This window comes from Elephantulus edwardii, unplaced genomic scaffold, assembly GCF_000299155.1.
Source record: "Elephantulus edwardii isolate Elephantulus edwardi_28Jun2011 unplaced genomic scaffold, EleEdw1.0 scaffold00047, whole genome shotgun sequence".
Lineage (NCBI taxonomy): Eukaryota > Metazoa > Chordata > Mammalia > Macroscelidea > Macroscelididae > Elephantulus > Elephantulus edwardii.
Genome location: NW_006399797.1, coordinates 5,866,846 through 5,878,432, shown reverse-complemented (window position 1 = coordinate 5,878,432; position 11,587 = coordinate 5,866,846). Strand labels below are relative to the sequence as shown.

At 34.7% G+C, this 11,587-nt stretch overlaps 1 protein-coding gene across 4 annotated transcripts in view; it reads right to left on the bottom strand.

Annotated features, from left to right (window-relative positions):
* The window catches only part of MON2 (MON2 homolog (S. cerevisiae)), a 189,823-nt gene that overhangs the window by 100,442 nt on the left and 77,794 nt on the right, over positions 1–11,587 (bottom strand). For all 4 annotated transcript variants that reach the window (XM_006886042.1, XM_006886043.1, XM_006886041.1 and 1 more), the window contains exons 6-8: positions 9,979–10,076; positions 8,531–8,656; positions 2,733–2,927 (exon numbers count right to left, since the gene is read on the bottom strand). In XM_006886042.1, coding sequence (XP_006886104.1) covers positions 2,733–2,927; positions 8,531–8,656; positions 9,979–10,076 — 419 coding nt within the window. The remainder of the gene's footprint in view (positions 1–2,732; positions 2,928–8,530; positions 8,657–9,978; positions 10,077–11,587) is intronic.

Genomic DNA, 11,587 nt, shown 5'->3' with positions numbered 1-11,587 from the left:
AAGATGAAATATATGCACCACCAACCACCTAAACCAAAGATGAAGAAACTGAGGACTTCTACCAACTTTTGCAGCCTGAAATGGATCACATATACAATTAAGATGCAATCATGAAAACTAGTGACTGGAAAGCAAAAGAAGGATACAAAGAAGGACTACTAGTTGGAAAATAAGGACTTGGTTACAGAAATGAGGCTGGAGTTTGAATGGTTGAATTTTGTACAATTAATGATTTATTCACTGCAAATACTTCTAAAAAATAATTTAATAATTTAATGCATAAATTAAAAAAAATCCCTGCTTTTCTTGTTGTTGGTTTGTGTGGTTTTTTTTGAGTTTTTTAATGGCTACTGCTCAGATCTTTTTCTTTCTCTTTAAAAAAAAATCCCCCTTGGTTTTCTGCATTGATGGGCTAAGCACTTGAATGCTATCTGAAGGGGTGGTTGGTCTGATCTACCAGTGCCTTAATGGAAGAAAGACGTGGCACTCTGCTTTCAAAAGATGTACAATCTTGGAAACCACATGAGTGGTTCAGGGTCACTGTGAGGTGGAACTGACTCCTCAGTAATGAGGTTATATTATTTTCACTATTTTGTTTGCTTTTTAAATGAAGGATGAAATATATACAATATATGCAAATGTGTATTTGTTCATTAAACACTATCTAAATACTAGTAAATTATATACCATGCTGGATTTGCCTAAGTAAAATGTAAAATTTCTTTTTTGTTCAAAGCTATATCTGAATGCTTAATAAATCATTACATTAAAACTGTAAGTAGGAATATCAAGCCTGTGATATTAATGATATTGTTTGGCAGCATCATGAAAAGACTGAGATTGTTCACAGCTTCAGTTTGCTTGGCTCCATGATCAATACTCTTGGCAATAGCAGCCAGGAAATTAAAAGACATATTGTGGGAGTCTGCTGTTAGAGACTTCTCTGAAGTACTGAAAAGCAACGATGTCAGTTTGAAGACTAAGGAGCATCTGATACAGGCCATGGTCTTTGCAATCACTTGCTATGCATCAGAGAGCTGGACAATGTCTAGGGATGATCGAGGAGAATTGACGCCTTTGAGCTGTGGTGTTGGAGAATACTGAGTATACCACAGACTGTTAAGAGAACAAACAGGTTCGTCCTGTTGCAGGAGGAATCAGTCCTTGGAGAGGGACGTCATGCTTGGGAGGGTGGAGGGACAGCACAGAAGAGGAAGATCCTTGATGAGATGGATTGATTCAGTTAATGGGGGTAGGTGTGTCAGAGACAATAAGATTGGTGCAGGATAGCGCAGAATTTAGGGCTGTTGTACAAAGGGTCTCTATGAGTCACAGACGACTCCATGACACACAACAACAAGGAATACTGTAACATATATTGACAAAGTTATGCAAAAGGAAAGATACAATATTAGACTAGAAGTCAAACTATATGATTTCTAACACTAGCCTAACAGATCTTTAACGTTACTGTTTTTATCATGAAATAGTATAAATGAAAACAATAAATTAAAGAAACTGTAATTTTAATTATCCTTTAATGGTATGCATGCAATTAGGCAAGAAGCAAAACTGCCCAAACCACAAAGCTTACGTTGCCTTCAGATACCACGTTATTAGTCTTATTGATACACATTGAAAAACACCACATAAGCAAACAACAAATGCTGGTGAGGTTGTGGAGAAACTTATTCACTGTTAGTGGGAGTGTAAAATGGTGCAACCACTATGGAAGGCAGTATGGCGCTTTCTCAAAAAGTTGCAAATAGAGATACCATTTGACCCAGCAAGTCTACTACTGGGAATATACCCTAAAGAAACCATAACTGCCACCCAAACAAATATATGCACACCCATGTTTATGGTGGTTTTGTTCATAATAGCAAAGAGATGGGAACAATCCAAGTGCCCCAAAACAAACGAATGGATAGAAAAGCTGTGGTATAGTCACACAATGAAATACTATGCAGCACTGAAAAATAAGGAACTCATGAAATAATATACAAAATGGAGGAACCTGGAGAAAATTTGCTGAGTGAAGTATCTCAGTCAGAAAAGGACAAATAATGCCACTGTTATAGAACAGGACTGACATTGATGTTGGGAGTAAACTAAGATAAGAGGAGATAAATAATGTACACTACATGGAAACAGATGAGGGAGAGAACTGCTTAAAAGGTATATATGATTAGGTATTATTTGCATGACAACAGTCCAGAATAAGAGCTGCATAGTAAAGTGGACTAGGGTGGGGGACAGAATTGTATAACAATGAAAGAATTTTTTTTTTTTTTCAAAGAGAAGAATGAACTGGGGGTGGGGTAAGGGCTGGCAGGGAGGAAAGTATGCAAAAATGAATGAAAGGAAATCTATGTTCTCTATAATTTTCATTAAAATTGCAATTAAAAAAATCACAGCAATTTAAAAGTCACCACACTATAATAAACTGCCAGAAGAGTAGCGGTATATTAAATTTCATCCTGTTATGTCTCTCTCTTTTTTAAAATAAAAGTGGTATTTTGTCTTAAAAAAGCAAAACCCACCATGTAAGCATAAGCATAATTTAGATAAAAGACACAAGGAGTCTTTAAGATAACCAGGAAAACACCTCTGGTACGCAAAAACCCTCAGTTAAAGTGAGATGACCAAACACATTATTATAGAATACCTTCTAAAAAAAAAATACTGGCTGTAATTATACACAAAAACATGTATGGAAAATTAGCACTTACCAAGAGGCTGTAAAACTGCTTAATTAGAACAGACACTACTCTCAGCAAACGCATGCAGATGGGAAAATAAGGTTTTTCAACAGGTGCTGGGGAAGATGAAGTGCTGGAACCTTGTCTGAACTTTATATTTGGAGAAAATAGCTTTATCACAAGAGGGCATACTCTTTCTTTGAGGAGGAAACTAAATTCTTGGTGCTAACAGAGAAAAGAAAAAAAAAGAATTAAATGTGTTAGCTCTTAATCCTTCTAAAGCAGTCTCACACAAAATACAACATAATCAATATTAACAGTTACACTTTCCTATGTTGTCATGTACTGTCAAGTTGGAACTGACTCATCGCGGACCTCCCAGCAGATTTTCAGAGGAAGTAAACTGCACAGGAGACTGCCCATCTTTCTCCCATGGAGCAGCTTGCAGATTTGAGCTGTGTGTGTTTGGGTTGGTAACACAACTTAAGTTCACATGATTTACAATTTTATGGTTTATGCATAATTCTGAAAATTCTGTTGTTCTTTGAGATAATAAAATCAGAATAAGACTTTAAGACGTTTTAAAAATATTGAAAAAAAAAAAAGAAAAAAGAAAAAAAAATATTGAAAGAGAATCCTCAAACAATTTTGTAATTGAGTAATATGTGCTTACTAATAACTTTAATTTTTAATAACTAGTCACTTTAATTTCAGCTATTTGTTGATAACTGGAAAAAAGCTTTATTCAAATTCAAACAAGAAAGCATTAAAATAAGGCAGGAGAAAATAATCAAAATCATGTTAAGTATAGGAAATTAAAAAACTAATTTTATTTTGCAAAGATAACAATGTCATTCATGCAGAGAAAATTTAATAAAGAACTTAAAATTTTGTCTTATTTGGATTGCTTAAACAGAACATACTGAAGTGTAAAATGACAAGCAAGCATAATTATTTCACAAATTTGGGGAAATTTACAGAGAGTTCTTACATTCTATTTATGATCACAGCACTTAGCATAGAAAGTTTTCTTATCTGTTAATTCTTTGTCTATATTAGTCAAGAGTTGTCACACTGCTGAGCAATGATATCAGTTTGAAGACTAAGATGCACCGGAGATAGGCCATTATCTTTTCTATTACTTCCAATGCATCTGGAGAGCTGGACAACAAATAAGGATGACAGAAGACTTATGGATGCCTTTGAATTGTGGCATTGCAGAGGAGTACTGAATATCCTATGGACTGCCAAAAGAATAAACAGATAATGTCTTGAAGGTACAGTGAGAGTGCTGTCTCACATACTTTGTGGCTGTTGCTAGGAAAGGCTATTTCTCGGAGAAGGATATCATGCTTGGAAAGGTACAGTGACAATGACAGAGAAGAAGGCCCTCAAGCAGATGGACTGACACAGTGACTGCAGCAATGGATTAAATATGTCAAAAACAATGAAGATGGCACATGATAGGAAAGAGCTGAGACAGGTGCAATGAGTTGTACTCAATGGCAGCTAACAAGTACACTTAAAACTAACCTCTACATAGATTTGATTTTGTTGTTTTAATTGTCTAAAGTTAATTAGAGCTGAGAAATGAGGAAAGAAAAGTTAAAAACATCTAACTTCTTACTTTGACCTTACAGATAAAGAAAATGAGGCACAAAGTTTATTAAAAATCACAAAAATGTTAATGTATCGCTTTAAAAAAATCAAATGAATTATAAAAAATCTGAAAATATGGGCAAAAAGATGAAAATAAAAGTATCATCTAATTCTTTGCTCCAAAAGATCAATTAATCATTATGAACCCTGGATGTGTATGTATCTTCATTTTCATATACATTGGAATGGTACTTCTAAATATTTTCCCACTAGAATAGGATCTTAAAAAGTTAAGTGACTTGAAATTTAACCCACACATAGTTTCTTTGACTAACAAAAGCATAGTTAGGTTACTTTCATACTTAACAAAAGCAATTACATTATGCTTGAATTAATTACAGTATTTATTATATTGGTGATATTATAGTTAATATCACCAGGGAGCTCTGGTGACACAGTCTCTAGCAAGTTGTCCCTCTAATCTAAATGTGCTTTCTCTGGAGGTATATATCCACCAGTGGCTCCACAGTAAAAACATAAGCAGTCTCTTCCAACGTAACATCCCTGGAAACACAATGAAGGGTCACCTATGATTAGATCTGACTTGAAGACCAAGAGGTTTTTTAAAACTAGCTATAGAAGAGGAATTTATGCCTTTGAGTTGTGGTGATGCAGAATACTGAACATATCATGGACTGCCAAGACAATTAGCAGGTGTGTCCTAGAGAGGGTGAAACTAATCTGTTCCTTGGAGGCAAGGATTTTGAGACCTCATCTCACAGACTTTGGGCATGTAGCCAGGAGGCACCAGTCTTTGGAGAAGGATATCATACTTGGTAAAGGCTGAGAAACAGCACAGGAGAGGTAGAACACAGATAAGACAAAATGACACAATAACTGGGGTAGGAGGCAGGTATGTCAGAGACAGTGAGATTGGCTCACTATAGAGCAAGGTTCAGAGCTATTGTGTACAGGGTCGTTATGAGTTGTAGTTGACTTGATGGCACGTAACAACAATATATAAAAATTATCATTTTTATCAACTTTACCTAATCCTCCCCACTCACTTTTCAACTCACAGCAATTAGGTTTTGTCCACCTCTACCACTACTGACCTCTATGCCACTGAAACTATTCTTACAGTCACAATGAACTCTGTAGCCAAAGTAAACAATGATTTTTCAATTTTTGTCTTATCAAATCTCTTAGAAGCACATGACATAACTGGTTACTACTTCTTCTTGTTCATTGTTGTCGTTCTAAGAAATTGGAGATAAAGATTACACATAATTTTTAATGTCCTGACCCTATAGTGTTTCTTTTCTAAAAAGGAAATAAATTTTGTTTCAGGGTAACTACTCCTGAAATATCCACCAAGTAGAGTCTCCTTTTCTTACTCCATCCACCTGGCTTTGTTCCCCCCACCACCCCATCGTTCAAGCACAAGCTTAATCCTCACTTACTACCTGTCTGTTTGATACTTATGTTACTAATGCTCATACCACTTTGCACTTTTCTCTCACAAAATTCATGTATTTTATCATTCAATTAATTATTAAATTTCTTCTCATTAGATGTGTAAGCATCATAAAGCAGAGATATTACTAGTCTCATTTAACTTCTAAATTTTTGGTACTGAACTAGCACATTTAGTTGACTGGTAGCTACTAGTAGAACAAAGGAAAGCAAATACACATCTCTTTGGAAGAAAATACTGAAAGACTGAAGTCTAAGATTTTACATCAAATAATTTTTCCCTTGTATTAAAGCAGGGAGGATAGTTTGTGAGTTGAATAAGATTGGGAAAATGTTTTCAAAATTTTTCCTAAAAAGATAGAAAGCACAATCTAAACCATCACAATTTCCAACTCAAATTTACTTACCAACTAACTGTACAAATATTTATTAAACATCAACCACATATTATATTCTAAGAATCTGTACAACAATTAACTAAGTCCCTATCTTAGAGATTTTTATTTTCTTATAGGCAAGAAAGAAAAATAAATTAATATACAAGTGCATGTTTATCAGGAGGTGTAGGTGCTATCAAGAATAAGAGGTAAAAAAGGAGAGTAAGGGTTTTGGCATTTTTAAAAAAAGACTGCAATTTATTGAGAGGTTGGAGAAAGTTCGTATGATAACTTAATAGTTAAACAAAGTCCTTACAAAAGAAGGGGAACTGGACAATTAAAACAGACATTTGTGGGGGGAGAAGAACGAACTGGGGAGGAGGGTAGAGAAAACAGTGCAACAATGAATGAATGAGAACCCAAAATCTCTGTAAAAGTTCATTAAAACTAATAAAATTTAATAATAATTTAAAAAAAAAAACCAAAGAAGGAGAACAATATATACAGGAGACAGGAATTTCAGGCTCAAGAAACTGTCAAGTACAAAGTTCCTAAAGCAGAAGTCTGTGCAGAACACTAAATGAACAACAAAAAAGTGGGGAAGATTAAAAAAAGAGAAGGAAGACATGAAAGGAATAAATTTTGGAAACTAGATCATGAAAAGTTCTATAGCCCACAAGATGGACTTTATCTTCTACTATGGATGAAGAGAACTCTTACAGAGGACATAAAGATCTGACCATTCTGTGACAAGCAATTATGGTAAAGCAGATTAAAAGTAGACACAAGAGGATCATTTAGGAAGCCAGTGCAGTAATTCAGGCACGTAGTGATGGTAGCTCAGACTAGGATGATTGTGGTAGAAATGGCATGGTGGTTAAATCAGGTACACTTTTATAAGGTGATGGCTAGTAGGTTGGGTGTAAATTAAAAAGAGAAGAGTTAAAGAGAAAAACTAATTTGGAATGTGGTTCAACATGGGTTCTAGTACCATTACTTACAAACCATGTAATCTAGGACAAAGTACTTAACTCTGCAAGTTTCAGTTTCCTAGAGGCATACTTCAGGCATTTTATGAAAATTAAACTTATTCTGAAATGTAAGAAACTTAAAAAAGTTATAGCATCTTGGGGGTACTGAAAACTGGTAACCATTATGACTATCATTTATATAAGGTGTTAGACAAATTATATCTAAATACTTCTTACTCTATATAAGAAAGAAATCATCAGTTTTTAGTTATTATAACCAAAAGGATTTAACAACTGCTTTACATATACCAAAATCACTAGTCATATCAAAAAGCTTTCTGCCTCAACTCCTGGTTTAGCCCTTTAGGTATCGTGTACTATTATGACACTTGATTCACATATTTTGTCATAGACAAGAGTAAAGGATAAAATTATATAGAAGTGGCATAGTATGGAAGGAATTAAATTAGTAGTTGAAAGATTTCATTTCAGTTAAAAATGTGCTAATAACTAAGAACCCTGTAAATCATTGAATCATTATTAGATGTCATGTTATTACAATTAAAATGACAAAGTTAATCAACTCTTTTTTCTGTCTCTGTTAACTTTCTATTTTGAAATATTTCATAATACACAGTATTTGTTAGGCACTATTTCTTTATGCATTTAAACAGTTGAAAACACTGGTTACATACATAAGTAAAAATAACAATATCAAGTTTTAAATAGTATACAAGTAACTCACCACAGTCCCTTTATAGACCCGTCGTTGCTGTTATGTGCTATCGAGTTCCTACAACTCATAGCAACCCTATGTACAACAGCCCTAAAGCCTGCTCTATCCCTTGACAATCTTATTGCCTCTGATGCACCTATCCCCATTAACCCAGTGACTGAATCAATCTATCTCACTGATGGTCTTCCTCTCTTATGCTGTCTCTCCACCCTCCCAAGCATGATGTCCCTCTCCAAGGACGGATCCCTCCTTGCAACATGTCCAAAGTATGTCAAATGAAGCTGCAGAATCCCTGCCTCCAAGGAGCAGTTTGGCCTCACCCTCTCCAGGATGAACATGTTTATGTTTCTCGCAGTCCATGGTATATTCAATACTTTTCTCTAGCACCACAGCTCAAAGGCATCAACTCTCCTATCATCCCTGGTAGGATGGAAAATTTCTGTCTAGATAATCTTTAAGATTCCCTTTATGGTTAAAATTTCATAATGCTATGGTATTAACAAAACATGAAAGCACTAAATTATTATTTGTCTAAAGTCTGAGGCTATATAATTTATTTCACTTAGTAATGTGGAGGGGAAAAACCCACATGCTGATTTCTTTTTTAAAAAAGTTATCTGTGAAAACTCAAAGGTTAATCTTCCTGTAAAATAACAACAAATAACTTACTTGTAAAAAGACTTGAGGAAAATCATTCAGGACTGACTCAAGTAATTCGAGGCCAAATGTCCGAGTCATTTCTGTCATGCCTACTAGCCAATAAGGGGCATCAGCATTAACCAGCTGACAAAGGTCCTGTGAACAGATACCAGGCAATCTCATATTTAGAACAAAATATGTTTTTAAAAAATTATAACTGACAAATTAAGATTAAAAAATTATCTTATATGATAAGTTATTTTTGCTTCTCAGAAACTAATCATTGGTAATTCAAATTTTGGCAAACTGTATACCTAATAGATTCTATAACTGCCTTTCTAAAGCAATCTGAAAACTGTTAACAATATCAAGTTTTAAATAGTATACAAGTAACTCACCACAGTCCCTTTATAGACCCGTCGTTGCTGTTATGTGCTATCGAGTTCCCTACAACTCATAGCAACCCTATGTACAACAGCCCTAAAGCCTGCTCTATCCCTTGACAATCTTATTGCCTCTGATACACCTATCCCCATTAACCCAGTGACTGAATCAATCTATCTCACTGATGGTCTTCCTCTCTTATGCTGTCTCTCCACCCTCCCAAGCATGATGTCCCTCTCCAAGGACTGATCCCTCCTTGCAACATGTCCAAAGTATGTTAACTGTCATGTATAGAGCATAGGTTAACATTCTTTTCATGAAAATGTATTTAAAAGAATTCTTTAAGAAAATTTTCAGTGCAGATCTTATTTTATTTAAAAGATTTATTTACAAGAAATATAAACACTAGGTATTGGTATACAAAAGAGAGTAAAAATCTACTCAAATATTCCTTATTTAAAAGAATTATTTTATATATGATTAAAAAGCTATTGAGTGCTATTGAGTTGACTCCTACTCTGGGCAGCCCCACAAGTTTCAGAATAGAACTGTGTGCTCTGTGATGTTTTTATGGCTCACGCTCACTGCAAAACAAACACTTTTTCCTCTTTAGACTTCTTTTGATTTGTGAAAGCAAGTACTAAGATAGGTCCCTTGGTTAAGATAAGTGGAACAGGCTAAGATTTTGAAAAGCAAAAATACCGATATACCTATGTTCTTGTTCAGGGTTTACTTCTGTTTTCTTAACATAGACTGTAATAGTTGACCATGTTAATTGCTGTTAGGTGTCACTGAGTCTCCTACAACTTGTAATGACCCTATGAACAAGGGAGCTGCACTCTGCACTCTGCTGCACCATCATCATGACCTCTGTCTTGCTCAACCAAGACCACTGCTGGTGTCACTGTCTCGGTGCATCTTACTGAAGGTATTCTTTTGCCAACATTACACCTTTGACAAAAATGACAATTAGCTACTAAGTTTTAACGCAGAGCTTGTTCTTTATTAAATAAAATTATATCAGATGTGTTTTTCAAAATAATTGACAAAAAAATTTTATTTTTAAAGAAAATTCTTTTTCTCAACTGAAATACCTGAAAAAGCATATACGCATCCTTGGCACAAGGTTTGAGGGTACTGACAGATCTTCTATTACTGTTTCCTTGGACCAGTACTGGCTGTTCTATAATAACTGTAATCAAAATAGGATACATTAGGAAGTGCATAGTGAAATCATACATACTACTTAAAAGCTATATATAAAATAAAAAGAACTATGAACTTTCATTATAAATTTAGAACTATGTCTTTAAGTGGAAAAAATACCTATTTATTTTGTTACAAAACACCATAAAATTCACTCTTCATCATCTTATATTTAACAAGCTTAGTACTTCTGTCCTTTTACTTGATTATCCCAATTCCTCACTGGCTCCTTTTATTTCCTGATTTTGAAATTCACATAATCTTTCCACCTTTAAATGATCAAATAAAAGTCTACCATATGGCTAATTAATGTATCTTCTTACCATCTGTACAAGAATTAACTGTTTGGTCTGCCACAATTATTTAAGTGTTACAGATATTCACTGCTATGAGTCAGCTAACATGGTGTGTTGTAAATTAGCATACTTTTAATATTAATAAAAGATCACTACTTATAAATTATTAGAGCCTGTCTTAAATAAATGTTGACTCAGTGACTTCTCAAAAGAGATCCTAAGTAGTTCTACCTTACTCAACTCAAAAGCTCAGCTCAACTTATTGCCACTGAGTTGACATGACATGACGCATGGCGACCTTTCAGCAGATTTTCAGAGGCTATAAATTACACAGGAGTTTGTCCATGTTGCTCTGGCATGAAAATGAGTGGATTCAAACCATCTGTTTTTGGATTGGGAAGAACAACTCCTTACCCATTAAGCCATCCAAGTTCCCTTTCTATCTCAATGTTGTGGCTGTTATCAACCTTACTCTCATTGTTTTGTTGTTGTGTGCCATCAAGTCAGAATCAACCCAGAGCTGACTCTCCAGCAGGTTTTCAGAGGCAGAAAAATCTCCCTTGGATCAGCTGGTGGATTTGAACCACATGACTTCGGGACTGCAGTGCAGATTCTAATTACTAGGCCTCCAGAGCTCCCTTTCTACCTTTTTAGAGAGTATTAAATGGGATATTTGGGATCTCTGGTGACCTAGTGAATAAGATGATGCACTGCCAAGTCAGAGGCAGGTGATTTGCATCTGCCAGCTGCTCAACAGGACAGAAAATCTCCTCCTATGTGATTTGTTTCTATAAACTGACAAAAAGGTCAGCTACTATGAGTTGGTTTCAATTCAACAGCACATACCAACAACAAAGATATTAGTCTACAAGAAACATAGTTTAAATTAGCATTATAGGCATTGTATTGAGGTTTTGAATTTATAAAACATATAGTGAAACTGACTTATTTCATTAAATTTTATTATTAATATTTTAATTATGAAATACTGTAAGACTAATTCTTTAATAGTTAAAAATGGGAGAATTAGACCTAGTGGTCTCCATATGAAAAATACAGAAAATTTTAAGTTACAAACATCTGAGTTAAGACTGCTTGAAACTAAAAGTTGCAAATAAAGATACCATTTGACCCAGCAATTCCACTACTGGGAATATACCCTAAAGAGACCATAAATGACATCCAAGTAGATATATGTATA